General features: G+C 34.0%; 1 protein-coding gene and 1 long non-coding RNA gene across 5 annotated transcripts in view; one reads left to right on the forward strand and one right to left on the reverse strand.

Annotated features, from left to right (window-relative positions):
- The window catches only part of LOC123849618 (uncharacterized), a 150,005-nt gene that overhangs the window by 60,947 nt on the left and 63,169 nt on the right, over positions 1-25,889 (reverse strand). The window contains exon 2 of the long non-coding RNA XR_006792114.3: positions 17,696-17,768. This is a non-coding gene — a long non-coding RNA (uncharacterized LOC123849618). The remainder of the gene's footprint in view (positions 1-17,695; positions 17,769-25,889) is intronic.
- ERCC6L2 (ERCC excision repair 6 like 2) overlaps positions 1-25,889 on the forward strand; it is a 131,852-nt gene that overhangs the window by 47,525 nt on the left and 58,438 nt on the right. For all 4 annotated transcript variants that reach the window (XM_064579485.1, XM_045882365.3, XM_045882363.3 and 1 more), the window contains exons 5-12: positions 3,900-4,061; positions 4,476-4,683; positions 7,793-7,933; positions 8,955-9,068; positions 9,994-10,113; positions 15,671-15,742; positions 16,740-16,885; positions 19,413-19,508. In XM_064579485.1, the coding sequence (XP_064435555.1) occupies positions 3,900-4,061; positions 4,476-4,683; positions 7,793-7,933; positions 8,955-9,068; positions 9,994-10,113; positions 15,671-15,742; positions 16,740-16,885; positions 19,413-19,508 (1,059 nt within the window). The remainder of the gene's footprint in view (positions 1-3,899; positions 4,062-4,475; positions 4,684-7,792; positions 7,934-8,954; positions 9,069-9,993; positions 10,114-15,670; positions 15,743-16,739; positions 16,886-19,412; positions 19,509-25,889) is intronic.

The following is a 25,889-nucleotide window of genomic DNA, read 5'->3' on the forward strand; positions in this document are numbered from 1 at the left end:
TTAAGTAATTCTGTTTTAGAGTTGCTGCAATCTGGTATTTTATTTTTTTATTGAGGTATAGTTGACATAACATGTTATATTAGTTTCAGGTGTACAACATAGTGATTCAACAAGTTTGCTCAAATATTAAGTAATTTTTGTGAGAATAGCACTCTGATAGAATTAAACATTGATCATAGATAATCCAGAGTAAACACACTATATGTGAGCTATATCTCTTTTTGTTATTATTTTTATGTTTTGCTTCATTTTTATCAGTTATATATGCATATTATTTAGAGATCCAAATATGAAAAACTGCAATTCACTCCTTCCTGCCACCTCTATTACCTGTTCTTCAGACACAGCCATTTTCAATTCTTTTACTTCTCTTTCTACTTTTACCTCCATATCTCTAAAGAAAATTTTTATGCTGCAATTTTTAATTTTTTTTTTTAAAGATTTTATTTATTTATTTGACAGAGAGAGACACAGCGAGAGAGGGAACACAAGCAGGGGGAGAGGGAGAGGGAGAAGCAGGCCTTCCGCCGAGCAGGGAGCCCGATACGGGGCTCGATCCCAGGACCCTGGGATCATGACCTGAGCCGAAGGCAGACACTTAACGACTGAGCCACCCAGGCGCCCCCAATTTTTAATTTTTTAAATTTTTTATTTTTTTAGTTTTCAGCACACCCGCTGATTTCGTCTTAGATTTTGTCCTTCTTTTGCTTAGTTGAGGGTGACCTGGCTGGACTATTTTATGGAGTAGGAACTACTAGCTAGGAGATCCAGTTGCTTCTTAGACATGAACATTTGTATAACTCCAACTTCCAGAGGCATCTGGTACCACCAATTCCTAGCTTTTGAAGACCACCACTGGCATAGGCTTCTGCTTTCTCTGCTTTTGTAAGTCATCTTGTTCATTTTTTTCCCAGCCTTTACAATTTTGTGGTCATTTTTTCCTTTCTCTTGGTTCTTTTGTTCTTTTTCAACTTTATATTAAAAAATTATCAAACCTGTAGAAATATTGAAGTAACAGTATATGAACATCTATATACTTACCACCTATACTCACCAGTTCTGTGTGTGTGTGTGTGTGTTTGTGTGTGTGTATTCAAATGTTGGCAAAATATGTTAATATATGTGTGTCTATGTCTATGTACAGTGGTGGTATTAAGTCATTTCAGTAAACGGTAAATAACATGACAGTATAATCCCAAAATATTTAGCATAGATTTCCTAAAACTAATTATATTTTTTCTCATACACATTATCATTGTCACACTTAAGAAAATTAACAGCAATTAAAATTTCCTTACTTACCTTCAAAATATTGTTAATATCCAGTATTTGCAAAGCAGGATCCAATAAATGTTCAAATGATGGATTTGTTGATTAAGTGTATTTAGTCTCTTCTAATCTGGGACATTCCCCCAACTTACTTTTTTATTATATGATATTTTGAGGGGATCAGGCCAGTTGTCTTTTAGGATGTCTCAAATATTAGACTTGTCTATTTACTTTCTCAAGGAATTGTGTATTCCTTTACATCTGTATTTCTATAAGCTGATTTTGGTCTAAGGTTGAGATTCAGGTTAAATATTTTTGATAAAAATACTTCATAAGTGAGGCTGTGGGCTTCATATTACATTACTTCAGGAGATATTAATGTCAGGTTGTTTCACTATTAATGATGCCAAGTTTGTCCTACAGGCTAAAGAAGTGGTCATCAGAGATTATAAAGTTATGTTTCTCCCTTTACAATTGTGGGGTGGTACTTTGCCACTATTTGAATATTCTGATCCTTCAGTCCTTTTGCTTAGTGGTATTAGCATACAAAAATTATTCTTGGCTCAATCAGATATTTTACTGGGTTTTACAAAATAATGTTTTCCTGAATTTATCATTTCTTCTACACTTATTAACTGGCATTCTCCTTTAATTAGGAATTAATTATAATATCAACTAAAAAAGCAAGGCAAGTGCTTGATTCTTCGGCCAACTTTCAGACTAAGATGTTGGTGTAATGGTCATCTACAATGATAGCAAAGTTTTCCTCCCATCTTCCCCTTTTCTGAGTGTCACTATGGATTAATGGATTAATGAAGTGGATTTGACATACCATTGAATATACCCATTCTAAGTAGAGAATGATTTTTAGTAAAATTTATGAAGTTGTGATTATCACCACAATCCAGTTTTAAAACATTTCTATCACCTCAAAAAGTTTTTTTGCTTTGAGTCAATCAGTGGTCCCATCTCCAGTTTCAAGGAGTGCTGTCTACTTTCAGCCTCTATAGATTTGCCTTTTCTGGAAATTTGATGTAAATGGAATCATTCACTGTGTAGTCTTTTGTGTTTGATTTTGAGGTCCATCATGTTGTAGCATGTTTCAATAGTTTGTTGCTTTTTATTGCTTAACATACTATTATATGTATATACCTCATTTTGTTTATCCATTCATCATGCATGGGCATTTGGATTGTTTCCAGTTTTTGGCTGTCATGAATAATGCTGCTGTGAATATTTATGTACGAGTCTTTGTGTGGATGTAAATTTTTTTTTTTGGACAGATACTTAGGAATGGAATTGCTGGGTGTTAGGAGAAATTTAATTTTTTAAGAAACTGCCAAATTGTTTTAGAAAAGTAGCTGCACACACACAAAAAAGTAACTACACTTTCCCCAAAATGGTGTATGAGGATTCGTTTCCCCATATCCTTGTCAACACTTGATATTGTCAATCTTTTTTTGATTATAGCCATTCAGATGGGTTTGTAGCAGTATCTTGTGGTTTTAATTTGCATTTTTCTGATGACTAAAGATGTTGAGAATCTTTTATGTACTTATTTGTCCTTTGTATATCTTCTTTGGTTAAATGTCTATTAAAATACTTTACTCATCTTTTAAATTGGATTGTTTTAGCTTGTGTTGAGTTGCAGTAAGTCTTTATATATTCTGTGTATAAGCTCTTTACCAGATTATGATTTGCAAATGTTTTTTTCCCAGTCTGTAGCATGTCTTTCATTTTCCTATGGTTTCTTTGGAAGAGCAGAAGTTTTTAACTTTTAATAAAGTCCAACTTATCAAAAATTTTTTATTGGTGTCATATCTAAGAAATTTATGCCTAACCCAGAATCACAAGATTTTTTCCTATGTTTTATAAGTTTTATAGTTTTGGCTCTTATATTTAGGTTTATGATCTGTTTTTAGTTTATTTTTGTTTATGGCGTGAGGTAAGGATCTAAATTAATTTTTTTCATAGAATTTTGGGGTTTTTATTTATTCAGTGTTTTATATTCAGTTATAATCATTATTCTTAATGATGCTCAAATTTTCCAGTTAGTTTGGCTTTTGTGTCCTTTGGACATGCCCTCATTCGTCTATGGATACATCTGTGTTTTCTGGCTCTTCACTATTTCCCCTGCTGCATGTCTGAAATCAATCATTTCTCCATGGGGCTCTGTTTTGTTTTGTTTTTGTTTTAGTGGTCTGATTACTACTGGTGCTCATTGCTACTGGGTTAACAATTGATTCTAAACCTTTTTAGCAGAGAGAGCTAATAAGTTATATTGACATTTTTCATTCAGACTTGACATTACAAGTTTTGCTTTTATATTTCACTAGTTTATTCTTTTTAAAAATCCTTTTCTGTCATTTTAGTGATATTTAAATGAATTTTTAATTCCACCATCATTAAACAGAATCTATCCTTTTGTCTCCCTACATATTTTATTTTTATGGGTTGTCCAAACCCAGGACCATTTAACTAACTGAGAATCCTATGGAATCATCAAAGAGTAAATAGGGAAAAAACTCTAAAACTTTGGTAGAGAAAGCTGCTCTCTAAAAATTATACAGAGTAAGAAAGAGAAGTTTTCTCAACATTTACCCACCCCCCTTTTTTTTCTCACTTTGTAGTTTGGAATGGTCAGGTATCATTGTGGATGAAGCTCATAGAATCAAGAATCCAAAGGCTAGAATAACAGAAGTTATGAAAGCTTTGAAATGTAATGTCCGCATTGGCCTCACTGGAACCATTCTTCAGAACAACATGAAAGAACTGTGGTGTGTTATGGACTGGTGAGTGAAAATAATTTTTCCGTTTTGGAAAATTTTTAATATTTCTTTAACTTAATGTTACCTTGTTTGCTAATTAATAGTTTCTAAAAAAAAATTATGTCTATTTATGGATGTGTTTGTCTCAAACACAATATACAGAGTAGAGTCCCATGAATACCTATCTTTATATATTACTCTTGGCCCTTGCAGTAAATATCTGAACTTATTCACCAGTTCTGTCATCTTATAGTTATTTATTGAAATGTCATAAAGAAAAAACATTCTCTTTTCTTTCATTTTATTGTTATCATTCATGAACAAGTGACTTAGTATATTTCTTAGAAGCGAAAGAAGTCAATGTGTTTCTTTTTAGATAATTTAATAAAGTCATTTTTTTAATTGTTTTATAAACAATTATTTTAATTTTTTATAAAGGGCTGTGCCAGGACTTTTAGGTAGTAGGATCCACTTCAAGAAGCAGTTTTCTGACCCAGTGGAACATGGTCAGAGACACACAGCAACAAAAAGAGAACTAGCCACTGGCCGAAAGGCCATGCAAAAGCTTGCAAAGAAGATGTCTGGATGGTTTCTCAGGCGTACCAAGACTCTAATCAAGGATCAGTTGCCTAAGAAGGAAGACCGGGTAAGAACTGCATTTGTTTAAATTATTAATTTCTCATCATTTATTTATTAATTTCTCATGTTTTATTTTTTCTGAAAAAAAATTCTTCTTAAGAGGAAATCTATCTCCTGTGGTATTTTATGAATATAGTTTTTTGCCGTTTACTCAGTGTGGAAAAAAAGTATTATATGCAAATTCAGAAAGCATTAATTGAGCCCAATCTAACAGGTCAGCTAACAGATTTATTGTTAGTATACATTAAATTCATTTCTCTTATTTTATAAGAACGCTTTTGGTATAATTCTTTCTCAATGAAGAAAGAACTCTCTCCCTAATTTGTTTTCTGTTCATATTTTGCCCTTCATATATTTTGCCTACTATCTATAGCCCAGTGTATTCTTTGAGACCTTAATAACAGCTATAGGACTACAGTATAAAAGCTTTGTTTCATAGGTTTGTTTCTTTTAGAATGCTATCTGTAGTTATACAACTAACTTAATTTGAAGAATTTTAGGAAAGTTATAATTAAATTCTGTCAATTGTTTAAGAATGTAGTGGTCCTCTTTTCTGGTTTTTAATCTTGTGGTTCTTCTAACTCAGGTAATGGAATAAAGGTTCTATAAATTACTATGAACTAAGCTTAATTAATGTCCCATATATGGGCAATACTATCAAATACTCTCTAAACTTAGGATATCCTGTTGATTATTACTTTAAAAAAATAGATTTGAAAGGAAAATAAACTGACAACAAGTTGGGGAAATTGACTTTTTGCTCTAAAGCAAATAGTATTGTTTAATTGGAATACTTAATGAACCCCCACTTTTTAAAATATTTTGTGCAATTTTATGTATGTTATTTAATTGTCTGTCCAGTAGGAGCAATAACCATAAATATATGAAGAGAGAATTGTGCACAGAGTGTTTAGAGCTTGGGCTCTGAAATGAAATAATATAGGCTTGAATCCTGGCTCCCCTACTTAGGAGTTTTGTGACCTTGAACAATTTGCTAAGTCTCCCAAACCTTGGTCTCTTTATCTGTTAAATAGGAGTGATGATAGCAGTGTCTGCCTTATATGGTTGCTCTGAAGTGTGTGGCATGTGAGGAGTGTTTAGTAAATGTTACTACATGTTTTAAGGTACTTAGGAATAAATTTAACCAAGGAGGTGAAAGACCTATATGCTGAAAACTATAAGAAACTGATGAAAGAAATTGAAGAAGACACAAAAAAATGGAAGGGATACCCATGTTCATGGATTGGAAGAATTAATATTGTTAAAATATCCATACTACCCAAAGCCATGTATAGATTCAGTGCAATCCCTATCAAAATTCCTATGGCATATTTTTACAGGAATAGAACAAACATTCCTAAAATTTGTATGGAACCACAGTAGATCCCGAAATAGCCAATGCAATCTTGAGAAAGAACAGCAAAGTTGGCAGGCATCACATTTCCTGATTTCACACTGTGTTACAAGGCTATAGTAATCAAAACAGTATGGTACTGGCATAAAAACAGATACGTAAATCAGTAGAGTAGAATAGAGAACCCAGAAACAAACCCACGCATATACAGTCAAGGGAGCCAAGAATACTCAGGGAGTAAGAAAGGAATATACTCTTTTCAATAAGTGGTGGTGGGAAAATTGGATATTCAAATGCAAAAGAATGCAGTAGGACTCCTGTCTTATACCTCTCACAAGAATTAACTGGAAATAGATTAAAGATTAAAACACAAAACATAATCTTTTAAAACTCCTAGAAGAAAACAGGGAAAGAGCTCCTTGACGCTGGTCTTGGTGATGATTTTTTGAATATGACATCAAAAGTATAAGCAACAAAAGCAAAAATAAAGAAGTGAGACTATGGGGCGCCTGCATGGTGCAGTTGGTTAAGCGTCTGACTCTTGGTTTCAGCTCAGGTCGTGATCTCAGGGTCGTGAGATCAAGCCCTGCGTCAGGCTCAGTGCTCAGTGTGGAGTCTGTTTAACACTCTTTCTCACTCTCCCTCTGCACCTCACCACCCCCCCACCCCCGCACTCTCTCTCTCTCAAATAAATAACTTTAAAAAAAAAAAAGTGAGACTACATCAAACTTAAAAGCTTCTGTATACCAAAAGAAACAATCAACAGAATTTGTCATTTTTTTATAATATTCTGTTGTAGTGATATATAAATATTTATAAATAGATGGATTTTCCTTTTTATTCACATTTTTCAAAATCTTATTATGGGTTTTTATGACCCTGGTTATATACCACTACATCTAGAAGACTTTTACCAACTTCCAGTGCTACTAGAAATATAAGGTAAATTATATCCTGCATAACCTATTAGTGGCATGATTTTATCAAATTTTTTTTTAATTTGGGCATAAAATAGAAACTTGTAGTTGCTTTTATGTGTATTTTCTTAATTCTTACCTTTACTAATCTTAGGAATTTATAGTAGGATATCAAATACAAATTATAATACAAATAAGAATAATAAAGTTTTAAATTTTTTTCTAAGTTTTCAGGGAATTCAGTAAGTACTATTCATACTGTTGTTCCAAAGTTTTCCCTTTTCTCCTTATCCAGTTTTTTTCTTTTTTACAGATTTTATTTATTCATTTGAGAGAGAGAGAGAGCACAAGCAGGGGAGAGGGGCAAAGGGAGAGGGAAAGCAGACTTCCGGCTGAGCAGGGAGCCCGATGTGAGGCTCCCAGGACCCCAGGACCTGATCATGACCTGAGCTGAAGGCAGACGTTTAACCGACTGAGCCACCCAGGCACCCCTCCCTATCTAGTTTTTTATTTGACCTAAACCATAGTCATTTATTTGCATGATGGGCTAGTAGTATGAAAGCCTGAAAAGACCCAGAATATATTTAGAAATATATAAGGAAAACACTTGTTTTTTTCATATTTGATTCCTTTCAATTGAAAAACAAACTCTATGAGATTTATTTGAAAAGAAAGTTATTTATATAGTTTAGAGTAGGGTGGGAGAAATTGTCATAATAATATATCTAAAAGAAAAATAGTTTATAAGCAGTTTTCACTCTTACAGACTTCAAAATCTGATGTGTGTTATGATTACTACTGCTATAAAAAAGTACCAATAATTGCCTTGTGTTTCATCTTGGCAGATGGTGTATTGTTCTCTGACAGATTTTCAGAAAGCTGTCTATCAAACGGTATTAGAAACAAAAGATGTGACTTTGATACTTCAGTCTTCTGAGCCTTGTAGCTGCAGCAGTGGCCGGAAAAGGAGAAATTGTTGTTATAAGGCAAGCATTTCTGGGTGGTATCTCCACATCTTCCTTTTGATTACATAGTTCTCTGTTCTAATGTTGGAGGTAAGGAGCAGATAAAATAACTTTTCCTCAGTTCTTTAACTTTAGACGCCATAAGTTCATAAAAAGGAATAGTTTTCCAAAAGTATTTTACAATATCAAATAGTAATCATAGCAAAATATAATATTCAAATATCTTTTCAATAAACTGGTTTTTCAGTAGCTCTCAGAAACTAGTAGCTTCAATTTGATATCCTCCCTTTCAACTTTTGTTGGGAAGTAGCCTACTTCATCTTGGGACTTCATCTTATTTTCAGAAGTTTCTCTTTATCCCTTAATAGTAAACTTAGTCTTTGATAGCAGGCTTAAAATACTATTCTGATAGAGTGTTAATTATTCAAAATTGTACATTGGTATAATAGAGTATTTTATTTTTATTTAGAAACAAATATTAGTTTGTATTTTTTTAACCTTCTATCTGTATTTCCTGCCCTTTTTTTTTTTACCTCTCTATTTTATTATCAAGTTATCTGTCAAATATTCATGTACATAGAGGGACCCCGAATAAATATTGATCTAGATTGAGATTTATTCCATCTCTCATTTATTTTGTTGTTTTTAACTGCGTCACTTTTTCAGAATAGCACAGTTTCCTCGGATGCCTTGGAATATAAACAAGAGGACAGTGAAGGGACAGTGAAGTATAACCCTGCCCCCGTGCCATTTTTTATTACCAGGAACCTTGTATGGCAGCATTCTCTATCACTGTGGATCATGAGGGTAGATACTTTCTGGAATGAGGACTTTCTCCCCTCTTTTCTTAAAAACATCACCAAAAGTATGATTTCACATTAAGTGATTCATGGATATTTTACGTAACAGTTCACCATAATTTTCTCAGAATGTATTGTGCCAGGGGTAACCAGATGATAAACATTAGTGTAAGTGATATAGTTTATGAAGTCAGTAGTTACATAGCCTTGCTTGTTTTTATTTTCTCTTTTTCTGGTTATAGACCAATTCACATGGTGAAACAGTGAAAACCTTGTATTTCAGTTATCTTGCAGTCCTTCAGAAGGTAGCTAACCATGTTGCACTCCTGCAGTCTGCTAGCTCCTCCAAACACCAGGTTTGAGCTGGCTTTTTACATTTCTTTGTGATGCTGTTTGGCATAAAGATTTTATATTTGCTATAAAATGTCGTAGCCAAGTATCTTTAAGTTATTTTTGTATGCAATTTAAGAGGAAACTGACTTGCTCATTTTTTATTTTGGGTGTCAAAGAAGTATATGCTCTTAAGTTTTTTAAGGGAAAATTGAAGCCTAAGTTAAAATAATAACTCTTTTTTATGCCTCTGGTAATGTTGCTATATTTGTTTTCCTAACATGTTTTGATATAATTACTAAGTAAGATATTTGATGAGTCGGTCTTATTCTATTAATAATGTATCTAACTCCATTTATCCAACCTACTGGATTAAAATTCACTTACAGTAATCTGTATGTTAAATATTAGAACTATTTCCCAAATTGGCAAAAATCAGCAGTTTCAAAGTTTAGACATAAACGCAATCATTTACTTTGAACATTTCAATTGTATCTTATTCTAGAGCACAACGTAAATTTAAAAAAATCTTCTTTAAGGCTTATTTATTTATTTATTATTTTAAGGCTTTTTAATATAATGATTTTATATTTTCTTTTTGTGTTATAGTCTTCAAGCTGTTCAAATATAATTTTAAAATCTTATAAGCATTTAATATTATTCTTTGATAGTACTGTTTGCTCTTTGGGAAGTATTTGATTCCTTGCTTTAGAGATTATAAAAGAATAATGATAAAATTATTAGTCCTATCATTATCTCAGAACTCATCAAAGCCATATATGATTAACATTATCACTTTAAGATTTTCTGAATTATTAGTCTGACTTAGAGAAGATAATATCTTCAAAGTATATATTCCTTCTAAATAGAATTTTTCCATAAACAGTCTCAATTTATATAGGTATAAATGTGTTACGTTGAAATTTCCTTTTTCTGTCTTTTCCTCCTAAGGAAACACTTATCAAAAGGATATGTGATCAGGTATTTTCCAAGTTTCCAGATTTTGTGCAGAAAAGCAAAGATGCAGCCTTTGAAACCCTTTCTGACCCAAAATACAGTGGGAAAATGAAGGTAAGTGCTCTTTCAGGCTGCACACACATAAGGGTGATATACAAAATATTTATCAATGGTATGACAGGGACAATAACTAATCAGAACAGATACCCAATCATTCAGAAGAGACTGTAGCCAAAGACAACTGATGTAGCCTTATCAGCATTTACTGGCTTACAATGAACCATGCATGCAGTAGGTTCTCAATTTGTGGTTACATCAGATATACTTCAGACTTTCTTACTGATTTATGAGATGTATGCCCTCTTAAAAATGTATGCTGTTGCCACATATTTAATAGCTTATCTTCAAATGTTTAAGAGATTTTCTACCAGAAATATAAATTCGAATGCCAAATACAAGGATGAGGATAGGCAATAGCTGGGAATTAGAGAAAGAAACTTCTTAAAGGGTTCGAGGTGGACAAGACCTTTGTGTCTAGACTGAATTTTCTGCCTCTTGTTTTTACTTGCCAACCTATATTGGAAAGTTGCTAAGTCTCATTTGTAGCAAGGGAGCATTTGTTGTACACCAGGAGACTGACCTGTAGATGCTGCTCTCGGTGATGTATTCCCAGGGAAGGGTGGGAAAGGTAAGGCTTGGTTCTCCAGCCGTGACCCAGGCCTCGGGGCACTGCTGGTGACAGCTGCGTGAATTGCTGGTAGCTCCCAGCCTTTTGGCAGCCACTTTATTTAACTCTTTAGTAACTATCAAGAATTTTATTTATGGATTCAGAGATTATTACAAAACAATTCCCAACATTATGGTTTAATTAAGAAGAAAGTAAGTTATTTCTTTTGGCTAAATAAATAAAGAAGTAATTTGAAGTAGTCAGGTGGTTTTCTTAAAATCCTGGAAATATTTTTAGCAGTTAATCTACATACACTCATCATAGTTTAGTTTGCTTGGACCTCTAATTCAATGAAATAAAATAAAAGCCAAAAAGATTACCTAAAAACTGTGTATGTATTTTTTATTGAGATATAATTGACATATAACATATTAGTTTTAGGTGTACAACATAATGATTTGATATGTGTGTATATGGCAAAATGATTATCACAATAAGTTTAGTTAATATCCATCACCACACATAGTCTTTTTTATTATGATGAGAGCTTTTAAGATATACTTTCTTAGCAACATTCAAATATGTAATATAGTGTTAACTGTAGTCACTGTGCTGTACATTAAATTCCCAGGACTTCTAACTGGAAATTTGTACCTTTTCACTACCTTCACCCATTTTGCCTGCCTCCAACCCCTGCTTCTGGCAACCACCAATCTGTTCTCTGTACTTATAAATACAAGCTTTTTTTTTTTTTTTTTTTTTAGATTCCACATATAAATGAGATTATAGGGTATTTGTTTTTCTCTCTCTTATTTCATTTAGCACCATGCCCTTCCTGTTGTTGCAAATGCCAGGATTTCCTTCCTTTTTATGTCTCAGTATTCCATTATGTATGTATATATCACACTTTCTTTATCCATTTATCTATCAACAGACACTGAACATTTTTTCCATGTCTTGGCTATTGTAAACAATGCTGTAGTAAATGTGGGGGTGCAGATGTCTTACTGAGATCTATTTCATTCTTTTGCATGAGGCTATTCAGTTTTCCCAGCACCATTTATTGAAAAGACTGTCTTTCTCCCCATTGTATATTCTTAGCTCCTTTGTCATTAATTAATTGACTATATATGTGTGGGTTTATTTCTGGGCTTTCTATTTTGTTTCATTGATCTGTATGTCTGTTTTATGACAATAGCATACTGTTTTGATTACAATAACTTTGTGGTATTGTTTGAAATTAGGAAGTATGATGCCTCTAGTTTTTTTTGCTCTTTCTCAAGATTGCTTTGACTATTTTGGGTTTTTTTGTGGTTCCATGCAAATTTTAGTACTGTTTGTTCTGTTTCTGTGGAAAATGCCATTGCATTGAATCTATAAATGCTTTGAGCAGTATGGACATTTTACAACATTAGTTCCCAACCTATGAACACTGCATACCTTTTTATTGATTTGTGTCTTCTTTAATGTCTTACAGTTCTCAGTGTACAGGTCTTTCACCTCCTTGGTTAAATGTATTCTTAGTTACTTTATTCTTTTTGATAGAGTTGTAAATGGCGTTGTTTCCTTAATTTCTTCTTCTGATATTTCCTTATTAGTGTACAGAAATGCAATGAATTTTTGTAGACTGATTTTGTATCGTACAACTTCACTGAATTTATTAGTTCTAACAGTTTTTTTGGTGGTGTCTTTAGGGTTTTCTATATATAAGATCATGCCATATGTAAATAGAGACAGTTTTTCTTCTTCCTTTCCCATCTGGATGCCTTTTATTTCTTTCTCTTGCCTAATTGCTCTGGCTAGGACTTCTAGTACTATGTTGAATAACAGTGGCAAGAGCAGGCATCCTTGTCTTGTTCCTGATTTTGGAGGGAAAGCTTTTAGTTTTTACCAGTGGGTGTTATGTTAGTTGTAGGCTTGTCATATATGGCCTTTATTATGTTGAGGTATGTTTTCTCTATACCTACTTTGTTGAGAGTTGTGTATTTTTAAAATAAGTCTGTGTTAGAATATTCTATGATTTATTATCATAATAAATAATTCAAACCTAACAATAGTAAAGTTCCTAACAATCTTTCCTAACAATAGTTAATCTATTTTGTCATCCATTTTATTGACTTTTATTTATTTTTAAATAAAACAATATAAAAAGCTCAATTAATTTAGAACTGAGCACTTATTATCCCACTTATTTCCCAGGCCAGAAACCATGGCCTCCTGTGAAAACTGTATTATCTATTGTTATATATTTAAATTGCATTCATTATGATTCTTCACTAAAAAGTTACTCTTAATATTAAATGGAATTTTATAACTCTACATTTTATATTCTTGTATACTCAACATATGATTTAAAATGTACTATTGGAGTTATATATCTAGGAATAACAATGTCTGATTAAAATAATTATTACATTTATTTTTTGTTATGATTTTTAGAAGGGAAAAAGCAAGCATGAATTGTTGCTGGAGGCTGGGTAGGTGTTTGTATATGTGAAAGAAGCCTGTAGTTTATTTGTTTTGTGAGAGAACACCAGCAAGACAGAGACTGATAGTAATAACCTAGGGTTATATTTTTAAGATTATGTTTCATCATTTGATTATCAACATCATCTGGTAATTTAGTGATATAGAATGTATAGGCATATAATCTGTTGCCTATGGGGAGAGTTAAGAAATCCAAGTTGCATGTATATCTTGAATTCAGGTGATAAAAGATGCTAGTTGTGCTTCTCTTATTATAGGTCAGCCTGCAGCTGTAATTTATTTGTTGATATAATGCTCATTGTACCCTTCATACCCTCAAAACTACACTCATGAACTCAACCTTTTTCTTTTATATGTAAAGGTCTTTTGTGATCTCAACTACTATTCAAGTGGATGGTCACAAGTTGAACTTACTCCCCTGATAAGAATCTTCATTTTCCCTTCCCTCGGGAAATACCACAGAGCCACTTACTGTAGGGGGTGGGGAAAAAGACTTAGGACCCAATTTAGTGCTGTTGGGATCATATAGGGGTCATGTTCATCTCTAGGCCTGACTAATTTGAGAAAAGTTAGGCCCAAGATTTCTTAGCTGTGAATTGTTATTTACAACACTCCTTGGTGTTTACCCAAATGAGTTAAAAATTTATATTCACACAAGAGCCTGTACACAGATATTTATAGCAATCTTATTTATAACTGCCAAAACTTGGAAGCAACCAAGATGTCCTTCAGTAGGTGAATAGATAAATAGTGGTACATTCAGACAATAGAATACTATTCAGTAATAGAAAGAAAGGAGCTATCAAGCTACAAAAAAGACTCGAGGCACTTTAATTGCATGTTGCTAAGTGGAAGAAGCCAGTCTAAAAGGCTACATACTGTATGATTCCAACTATATGACATTCTGGAAAATGCAAAACTCTAGAGAAAGTAAAATGATAAATGGTTGCCAGGGGTTTGCAAGGAGGGACGCATAGATGGAGCACAGGGAATTTTTAGGGCAGTGAAATTATTCCGTATAATACTGTAATGGTGAATACATACCATTATATGTCATGTATATGTCATGTTTATAAAAATTCATGGAATGTACAACACAGTGAATTAACCCTAATGTAAGTAATATAAACAGACTTTAGTTAATAATAATAGTTAATAATTTAATAATAATAGTTAATGATAATGTATTATTAATAATAATTTATTCATTCATCTGTTTTACAAATGTACCACCCTAATGCAAAATGTTAATAATAGGGAAAGCTGCATGCAGGGGAGGGGCAGAAGTGCAAGATGGCGGAGAGGGGGTCTGTGGGAGTTCTCTGTATATTCTACTCTATTCTTCTGTAAATCCAAAGTTGCTCTAAAAAATAAAGTCTTTTAATTTTAAAAAATTAATGTATTATGTGAAATTCAAATGCACATACTTTATATAGAATCAGTTATTTTATTAAAAAATAAAGCAAATACAAAGCTTATTTAGCAAATAAATGCAAAGCTTACTTTATAAGTCCTGCAAGTATTAAAATTAGGTTTACCTGATCTGTGACATTTTTATTCACCATTTGATTGGTTATCTGAGTAGCTTTTTTTTTTAAACCCATGGATTTTTCTGAGGGATTGGATGGCGGGGGTCAGTGTTAACATTGTCCTCTTAGTCAACTATTGAAAGTGTCTTATATTTCTTACAATTTTTTATTTAAGTTTAAATGCTTATCAGTGAATAAACAAAATTGCTGAAGTGTTTATTGCATAATTCAGAAAAATTTTAGGCTTAGTTCAGAAAATTCCTTTTCTTTCCTTTGTGGATTACTTTTCCACAGTGTTCTGGAACTGTCATTGCCAGATGTGGAAATGCCTGTTTTAAAAATAACAGTATTACTATTATAAATAGGCTTTTGATTATTTGCTTCCTCCCTAAAAGCACTGTGTATGGGGGCAAATTATTGACATTTTGAGGTCAAAATCAAATCTGGAAGTCAGGGCTTACTGTAAATAGAGAAGCAGAGGGGATAAAATGAGAAGAGGTGTATATGTGACTGATTATTTTAAGAAAATAAATATCAAGACTTTTAGAACCTAGATGTAATTAAACACATTTCATTATATCTATCTAGAAAAAACTTAAATACTTCCTAAAAGGAATGCTGTTCTGTAATTTAGTTTCTGAACATATTGTAGGTATAAAGAAAGTGTGTTTTAGAAATTAAATTAATTCATTTAAATGCATCCCATAATCTAAAATGCTTCCTTTTTATTAAAACCAGATGAGATGAAACAAAAGTCTTTGGGAACCTTACCTCATTATTGACAGTATGATGATGAATAACATCTCATGTAATATCTAATACTTTATTTCTCTAAGTTGGCAAAAATCAAGGGAATTAGGAAAGAGGACTGAGGTTATGTTGTATAAAAATAATTTTTAAGAAATTCTCAAGTGATGTTTATATGTATAAAGTGTGCTTTTAGTTGGAACTGGTTCACTGGTGGTTGATTTCTGTGGTTCATTTCCAGGTCCTTCAGCAGCTTTTAAACCATTGCAGGAAAAACAAAGATAAAATACTTCTTTTCTCCTTTTCCACCAAGGTGAGTTGATTGGCCCAGCCCTAACTTCTGAGGCACAAAGCCTAAGAGACATAATGTGTCCAGCCACATTTTCTATCTTATACATACTGTAGAAAATGGTAGTGAGGTAAGCAACTTTTAAAACAGATGCTTAAATCTCAATGATATCAGGGTATTGTCAAATAGCAAATACAAAGATAGATTTTTAATTCTCTGTTGGTGTTTTTGTTATAATTAAAATGTTCAAGACATTTAAGAGATTTTAGAACCTGGAAAATAGCACAAATACTGAAATTCATTTATATAAATTGGCCAATACTTTTATTTTTATCCGGTTTTAGTTTAAAAACAATAAAGTTTGATTTTTGTTTTCTAAAAGATTGATTTTTTTTTTTTAAAGATTTTATTTATTTGACAGAGAGAGACACAGCGAGAGGGGGAACACAAGCAGGGGGAGTGGGAGAGGGAGAAAGAAGGCTTCCCGTGGAGCAGGGAGCCCGATGCGGGGCTTGATCCCAGGACCCTGGGACCATGACCTGAGCCGAAGGCAGACACTTAACAACTGAGCCACCCAGGTGCCCCGATTTTTTTTTTTTTTTTAAAGATTTTATTTATTTATTTGACAGAGACAGAGACAGCGAGAGCAGGAACACAAGCAGGGGGAGTGAGAGAGGGAGAAGCAGGCTTCCTGCTGAGCCGGGAGCCCGATGTGGGACTCGATCCCAGGACCCTGGGATCATGACCTGAGCCGAAGGCAGTTGCTTAACCAACTGAGCCACCCAGGCGCCCGATTTTTTTTTTTTTTTAAGACAAACATTGGTGAACTTTAAAGTCAGTTTCAGGATAATGGGAAGAAATACATGAGCCAGAAGCCAGGAAAATATTTGTTGCTCTTGTAATTGTAAGAAAGAACTTGTAAGCAGCAATTATTAATACTTAGTAAATCTTATCTCTATAGTGGTATGAAACTTATTAAACCATGAATTTGTCTTTGCCCTTTTTCATGTCTTTTCTCTAGGTGCTTGATGTTCTGCAGCAATACTGTATGGCAGCCGGCCTTGATTACCGACGACTTGATGGAAGTACGAAATCAGAGGAAAGAATCAAGATTGTGAAAGAGTTCAACAGTACACAAGATGTTAACATTTGCCTTGTCTCCACAATGTAAGAAAATAAAATTTGATAACTTGATTTTTATCTAACTGCTTTTAAGATTTAGGGTAATTTAAAAATTATTACTGGATTAATTTTCAGTGGTTATGCTTATATTGCTTTGTTTTATTTGGCTTTAAGGAGAAGCAGCAAAAATGCTATTAATTATGACTGAAATAACAATATCTTGAGTTTTACCTAACCTTGTCTCTCAATTTCCTTATCATCACTGAATTCTCCTTATATGTCTGGGTTTATAAAGATAACAATCAAAAGAAATGGATGTTTCCTCCCAGGAATTTTCTGTGATAGTGTTCTTATTCATGTCTTGTGGTCAGAACAGTCAGACTTAATTGAATAATCAAGTTATTAATCATATAACTGAGAATCATTTGTAGCAGTGGTTTTTAAACTGTGCTCAAGGAGCACTAGAGAGCCCACTGGACTTAGTGGGCCATGTACTTCCTCCCTTTGTCTACCTGGTCTAACCACAGCAGCTCCATATTAATAGGTTTTATAGAAGTTAGGTCAGTTCTAACACCTATTTATGAATTTCTCATTAAAACCTTTTAAAGAATATACGCACTTTAGAGAAAGATTTAAGCCAATATAAACACCTAAGAAGATTAATCCCTTTTTGGGGCTAACAAATCCTTACTTGGACATCTAATGTAATAAGTATTTTATAGATCTGCCCCCACTATCTTTCAAAAAGAATTTCAAAGGACTTTAAAAACAAACATATGTAAAATGTAAAAAGTCAACACAATAATTACTTAAAATGAGGAATAAAATTATATATATGATGAGTGAGCTACTTACTGTTGAACCCTGAAGTTATTCTCAAATTCTTGCAATGAAGTCATAAGGAGAGACGCTCTGGATTCCCATTTTCCTGTGAATGAATCAAGAAGTAATTTCTCACATGAGCCCTTCCTTACCTATAGAGCAATAAATGACATAGAATATTGTCTTCAGTTAAGTTTTATAAAGTACACACAAGCATTCTTAATTTTTTAAATAATAAGCATTTTTAATTTCTTAATGTTTTTCAAAGTCATAAACGTCTTCAACAACAGTTCAAATAGTATAGAACTTCTGATGACAAGCAGTCATCTCTCATTCCTTTTCTGCTCACTCCATCTGATTTGATAAGATTTGCCATAAAGCTCCTAATTATCTCTTTATATTAGAAATTGTTATTTAACCCATTCATTGAATTTTTAAAGACTATTTTTCATGTTTAAAAGTCCTATTGATATTTTCAGATCTGCCTGTTTTTACTCATATTTTGTTCTTTATGGTTTCTAATCTTTCTCTTATTTCTTTAGTAATTTTAATCATTATTTTTTTAAATCTCTTTTTGAATGGCATTTTTGCTCTATTAACTCCTGTACTTGGGGCTGCTAATCCCTCTGTTTGTTGTTCTTTCTGGCTCTTGCTTATGGTAGATGGTTTCTTCACACATTTTGTTATTTTTTATTTTGAGCTTATCTATAGTGGGGCTTTTTCCTTGTTTTAGCCAGACACCATGCCAGCCGCATAAGGATGGGAATCTGTGTTTCTTGCTTGGCTTCTGTTGACATCCTGAGAGTGAGGCACTTCATTACTGTTTCTATACAGCCTCCACTGACATCACAGAGGGAATCTGGTTATAGCTGAGCATAAATGAATGTCCCCAGCTCCTCAGTCAGTTTTCTCTGACACTCCCTGGGTGTGGGTGAGAGGCACCCCATTGTAGTTAGGCAAGGGTGGAAATCTAATCTCCTCACTCAGTCTTTACTGACCAGGTTGGGAGTGGGACCATAGATTTTTTTCCATGGTATTTACAAGGATAGGCTGTTATTATCTTTCTGTCTTAAAGGCTATACCTTTCCTGGTTCTTTGGCTAAAGGAAGAAGGCTTTTCTTGGGGGATTTTTTGTCTTGACTGTTGGCATTTCCAGTATGCTGGTTTCTCCAGAACCCAGTCTGGGATTTTTAAGCAAAAAAGATAGCTGGAGAACTCATTGCCATGTCATTCCTTAGTTCGTATAGTCCCTAGCCAATCTTGTTCTCTCTACCTTTTAGAATCTTATATAAATATGATGTCCAGGGGTTTTTAGCTGCACTTAGTGGAAGGAATAAGAAGTACATCTACTCCTGTATTGATTTTTAAAAATGTGTATAGTACTTTATTTAGCTGGACTATACTTGAAATTTTTAGAAAGTATGTTAGGAAAATCTTTATAGCATAGTATTTGAATATCCAAAAAATGAAAAAAACAGCACAACCTACTTATGTGGGCTTTAACGGTAAGGTTTTGTTTGTTTGTTTGTTTGTTTGTTTAGGGATATTCTAGAATGGTAGAAAAATAATATCCCATAGCTATTTCGTTTGTGACATGTTTGTGTTTTAATCATCTTACTTTTATGATGTTAATGCAATATTGATTATAGATTGGTTGATTTGATTTGGTTACAGAAACATGGCACAATTGAATTAGAGGGCAACAATTATGTTTTTGCTATTTTAATATGCCCTTTTCTGTTTCCTCCAGGGCTGGTGGACTAGGCCTCAATTTTGTTGGTGCCAATGTTGTTGTATTATTTGATCCTACTTGGAATCCAGCCAATGATCTTCAAGCAATTGACAGGTATAATACTGACAAAATTTAAAGTGACCTACAAGTACTTTTTATCTAAAAATACTCCTTTTTGACTCTTTTAGGTTGCTTATAATATTACTGTGATTAGAAGATAGAGAAAACCTTAGGAAAAAAATTGTATTTAAGATAGCCCTGAATCTGAACCCAAATGGCAGGCTGATAATAGCAGTTTATTTTCTGTCCATCTCAAAATCCCATTATTATGACAGGACTGGTTTAAGAAGAAGGAAAAAACCCATAATACTGCAGGAAGAGAGGGAGGGTCACTACTAATAGATCAGAAGTTTTAAGAAACTCCTAGAAGATAGAAGGTAAACAGAATGTATATATGATCAAGAAACCAGCAGAGAAAAGCCACAGTCCAAAGTCGGTAGGAGAGCACAGAGAAATTTCAAGCTTGGGTCAGCAACTGTAAGATGTAGGAAGAGACCAGACTGAATTCTTGTGGGAAATTAATTGATGTGCTAATTCTAAAGCCATTTCCTCTCCTACACCCCATATATAAAGAGGGATTGGCCTACAACAGATGCCCCTTGATCAAAGGTGAAAGATTTATTTCATAAATTTTATAAATAAGTGGGGAATCAGACTGACAGGAGGTTTTTACAGTGGGCATTAAGACCAGATCATAAAGCAGAGCTGAACCTAAAGTAATCCCAGATCTCCATGGAACATAAAAAGGGGGAAATGATTAAATTGACCTGTGTAGCTGCGTAGAAATCCAGACCAGCTTTCCTATGCAGTCTACCCAGTTCCTCATTTGTAATTATGAATGGAAAATTAAGCATTATGAGATAGGGGACGCCTAGGTGACTCAGTTGGTTAGGCAACTGCCTTCGGCTTAGGTCATGATCCCAGGGTCCTGGGATTGAGCCCCACGTCAGGCTCTCTGCTCAGCAGGGCAGTCTTGCTTCTCCCCTTCCCCTTGCTCATGCTCTCTCTCTTGCTCACGCTCTCTCTTTCAAATAAATAAAATCTTTAAAAAAAAAAAAGAATTATGAGATAGTTTAATAAAACCAACAGTATGAAAGAAAAGGGCCAAGATGAGAAACAGACCCTGAAGGAAATAAAATAAGAATAGGACACCGTGTAAAAAAGTGTGCATAGAAGAGAAAAGTAGAAATTCTTAGAAATTAGGGGCACCAGGTGGCTCAGTCCTTTAAGCATCTGCCTTCAGCTCAGGTCATGATCCCTGCGTCAGGCTCTGCTCAGTGGGTAGTCTGCTTCTCCCTCTCCCCCCTGTCCCTCCCCCCGGCTTGTGCTCTCTCGCTCTCAAATAAAATCTTAAAAAAAAAAAGAAATTCTTAGAAATTAAAACTATTGCCATATAATTCAGTTCAAGGTCTAAGTAATATAATGGAGAGGACTGAAAATGGAGATTGATATGGAACATAAAAGGAATGAATATTTTAGAACACAATGACAGGGCAGGAGAGAAAATATACAGACACATATTGGTGATATTTCTAAGTTGCAGAGATAAAGAAAGGGGCTAAACAATGCCAGAGTGAGAAAGAGGGAAAGAAAATTATTTATAAAATAAAGACAAAAAGAACAAAACAGGTTACAAATAAATGAAAATCACACTCATTTCAGAAGAACAGACGTTGAGGGTGCCTTCAGCTCAGGTCATGATCCCAGGGTCCTGGGATCGAGTCCCACATTGGGCTCCTTGCTCAGAGGGGAGTCCGGTTCTCTCTCTCCCTCTGCCCCTGCTTGTGTCCCCTCTCTCGCTGTGTCTCTCTCTGTTGAATAAATAAAATCTTTAAAATAAAAAAACAGACTTTGAAGAACAGACTTTTCATCTACATTATAGAATTCTGGAAGACAGTTGAAGTTGTCAAAGTGACAAAATTCATATGATGGTATCTGCAAGAAAATAATTTTGATTTATAGTTGTAATCAATGGCTAAAATATCAATATGTGAGGGAAAATAAAGCAACTGTTGACATCTAGGAACTGAGAAATTTATATTTAAGTCTAAATAATTGTTGATGGTTTAGTTGAGAGGCTTAATGCAGTTATAAAGAAAGAATTCTCAAGAATATGAAGGGATGGTATAAGAAAATTAGTAAGAGGGGTGCCTGGGTGGCTCAGTCAGTTTAATGTCTGACTTCGGCTCAGGTCATGATCTCAGGGTCCTGGAATTGAGCCCTGCATCAGGCTCTGCTTAGCAAGGGGTGCACTTGAGATTCTCTCTCCCTCTCCCTCTGCCCCTCCCCTGGCTTGTGCTCTCTCTCAAATAAATAAAATCTTAAAAAAAAAAAGAAAAAAAAATAAGAATCAAAAACTAAAATTCCATATAATTTCAATAAAACATTGGAGTTTGGGGATAATTGTGTTAGGATTTATATTTCATCAAAAAAGAATTAGGATATCTTGGTCAGTTTTCAAGTTTATGCCAAAAAATCTTTTTAAGTTTTAACAAAAAAATTTAAGGGCAACAACTAAGAGAGTTGGGCATAATAATCACTTGGTTCACTTTTTAAGCACAGATGTTCAAGCACTATCCTCCTGGTTTTCTAATTCTGTAGGTCTAGGGTGGGGATCTACAGTCTGCATTTTAAGAAACTCCTCAGGTTGTATATCAAAGGACGATCGATAGCAACAGAAAAAAGACAACCCACAGGAGAAAGTATTTGCCAATTACAGATGTGATAAGGACTTAACATTTAGAATATATAAAGAACTTCTAAAACTTGGTAACAACAACCAAGAAATAAAAACCTAATTTAAAAATGAGGAAAGGACTTGAATAGACATTTCTCCAAAAAAGATATACAAATGGCCAATAAGCACATGAAAAGGTGCTCAATATTACCAATCATTAGGGAAATGCAGATCAAAACTACAATGAGATATCACTTCATACCTGGTAGGATAATTTTTTTTTTTTAAGAGAGCTCGTGTGTGTGTGTGTGTGTGTGTGTGTGTGTTTGTGTGAGCCAGGGTGGGGAGGGGCACGGGGGAGAGAGAATCTTAAGCAGGCTCCATGCCCAGCACGGAGCCTGAGGCAGGCTCAATCTCATGACCGTTAGGATAACTATTATCAAAAATAGGAAACAAGTCTTGGTGAGGATATGAAAAAACTGGAACCCTTTGCATTGCTGCTGGGAATATAAAATGATGCAGCTGCTATGGAATATAAGATGGTGGTTTTTAAAACATTAAGTATAGAATTACCACATTTACCCAAAGAATTGAAAGCAGGAACTTAAATAGATATTTGTACAACCATGTTTATAGCAGTATTACTCGCTGTAGCCAAAAGGTAGAAATAACCCAAATGTTCACTGATGGATGAATGGATAAACAAAATGTATTCTGTACATAAAATGGAATATTCATTCTTAAAAATAAATGAAATTCTTTGTATTACTGAGATATAATTGACATACAACACTATATAAATTTAAGCTATACAGTATAATGACTTAGATAATATTATGCAGTGATTACCACAGTAAGTTTAGTTAACATCCATCATCTCATGTAGCTTCTAAAAAACAAAAAGGAATGAAATTCTGATCATGCTATAACATGGATGAACCTTTAAGATATTATGCTAATTGAAATAAGCCAGATATGTAAGGATAAATATTATATATTTCCACTTATATGTTGTATCTGGAATAGTCAAATTAATAGAGACAGTAGAATGGTGGCTACCAGCAGCTGGGGAAGGGAGAGAATAGGGAGTTACTGTGTAATGGGTACAAAGTTTTAGTCTGGGGTGATAAAGTTGTGGAGATGGATGATGGTAATGTTTGCAAACCAATGTGAATTTTCTTAATGCCACTGAACTGTATGTTTAAAAATGGTTAAAGTGGGGAGAACCTGGGTGGCTCAGTTGGTTAAGCATCTGACTCTTGATTTCTGCTCAGGTCATGATCTCAGGCTTCTGAGATTGAGCCCTGCATCAGGCTCACACTGGGCATGAAGCCTGCTTAAGATTCTCTCTCTTCTTTGCCCTCTGCCCCTCCCCACCCCACTCGCAGGCACTCTCTCTCTAAAAACAAAAACAAAGACAAAAAAACAACACATGTTTAAAGTGGTAAATCTTATATATTTTACCACAATTTTTAAAAACTACCCATGGATGTCTGGGTGGCTCAGTTGGTTAAAATGGTTCCGTCTCCTGATTTCAGCTCAGGTCATGATTGCCAGGTGGTGGGATTGAGCCCTGCATCAGGCTCTGCACTCAGCACAGAGTCTGCTTGTCCCTCTCCCTCTTCTCAGTGCTCGCCCTCCTGCTCGCTTTTGCCCACGCGCTCTCTCAAATAAATAAATAAACTCTTAAAAACAAACAAACACCCAAGGTGATTTTGATACAATTAATCCCTAAATCCACTTTGAGAAACATTGGAAATTAGATGTAAAACATCCAAACAGAACTTCCAAAAGAAATTTTTTAAAAGTCACTGAGAAAATGTGATTATTTCAGTAAATGATTGGAAATGTGAATGTGCAGTGAAGGGGAAGAAACTAAAAAAGCATGGCAAATACAAAACATAAGATAAACTGTGAGAAATAAGGCCAAATATAAATATGAATGGGTTAAAACTTCCTTATTTAAACAAACAGAAAAAGAAATGGAAAATGAAAAGTTAGATTCAGGTGTATGCTTATTACTATATATAAAATTTAAAAATATATAGAAGGTTAAAAATAAAAATATACTTAAAAATCTAATCAGAGAGATGGTAACAAAAAGTGAGAGTGGCAATATTAATATCAAGCCAAATATTAGTAGATTTAAAGGCAAGATGCATTAAGGAAAACAAAATGGGAAACAATCCATGAGGAAAGTATAATAGTCACTCCATAACAAAGCCAAAACTCTTTTATGATGAGAAATGGACAGATCCACAATCATGATGGGAAACTTAATATCCCTCTCTCAAAAATTAATAGATCAACTAGGCAAAAAAAGGAAATACATAAATTATTTGAATAACAGTTATTTAGCCTTTAACTTAATAAATGTATATAACCATATCACAACTGAAAATACCCAATCTTCCATTTTAGAGCATACTTTTAAATGACTATATATTTTAATAGAAATCACAAGGACTAGATTACATGGCTCCAGTACAAAATAAAATACCCTATAAAATAACAATGAACATGTAGCGAATAAAAATCTAGCCATGTGGACGTTTTTAAATATATTTTTAAATAACTCTTGTATGAAAGAGGAAATCAAAGAGTGATGCCAGTAAGATGGCAGACTAAGAAGCTCTAGGTACATGTTTCCCCACGGGTGGATTAAAAAAACTAGAGACTGATTAAAATAACTTTATTGGAACTCTCTAAATCAGTCAAAGATCTACAGTAATCAAGCAAATTCCCAATCAAGAAGAGGAAGCTATATTCAGAACTGGGAAATTTCATGGCATCTTTACTCATTCTTGCCTTACCCCCATTCACTAATGCAGCACAACCAGGAGGAAGCAACCAATTCCCAGTTCCTTCCCTCTCAGGTTGGAAAGAGCAGTGTGGAACTCCTTTGCAGCTTTCTAACCTGTCTGTGAGCTGCCAGAGGGAATGGTTTCTGTTTCACCTGACAGTGCTTAGAGGAGGAATGGTGGCATAACTTGGATCTCAGACTGGCAGAAGCTATTGAAAGCAGTGATAGGCCCCATGGTGCATGAAAGCTGCAGTGGGATTCTATCCTTGGGATGTGATATTACAGTAGAGGAATATAATAGAATATGTCTAAGGCCCTGAGAAGACACTGAAATGAGACTCTTTGGGAAATTAAGACATTTAAAAGCACACATGTACACACAGACCCAGGCAGGACACATAACCAGAAATGACCAAAGTAGATTTTAATCCTTAGCCTGAGCTGCTCCCAAGACTCAAGATATACCCTGCTAATTAATGAATGTTTTCCATACTAGTCTGCAAAGACTAGAAGTGGCTATTTTATCAAATGGCCAATTTTTTACAAAGAAAACAAAAATACAAGACATTTAAAGAAAGAGGAAAACATAGTTCATTCAGAGGAACAAAATCTCCAGAAACCATCCCTGAAGAAACACAGGCATAGGACTTAATAGACAAAGAGTTTAAAACAACTGTCCTAACTCTAAGAGCTAGATGGAAACTATGGACAAAGACCTAAAGGAAATCAGGAAAACAATATATAAACAAAATTAGAATATCAGCAGAGATAGAAATTATATATAAAAAAAGAACAAAGCAGAAACTCTGAACCTGACAGATACAATAACTGAATTATAAAAAAAAAAAAAATCACTAGAAAGACTCATCATACTCAAACAGGCAGAACAAAGGATCAGCAAACTTGAAGACAGATCTGAGGAGCAAAAAAAAACCAAAAACAACAAAAACCAGCA

Source organism: Mirounga angustirostris, unplaced genomic scaffold, assembly GCF_029215605.1.
Source record: "Mirounga angustirostris isolate CCGP_5_RB_7025 unplaced genomic scaffold, mMirAng1.0.hap1 SCAF_15, whole genome shotgun sequence".
NCBI lineage: Eukaryota > Metazoa > Chordata > Mammalia > Carnivora > Phocidae > Mirounga > Mirounga angustirostris.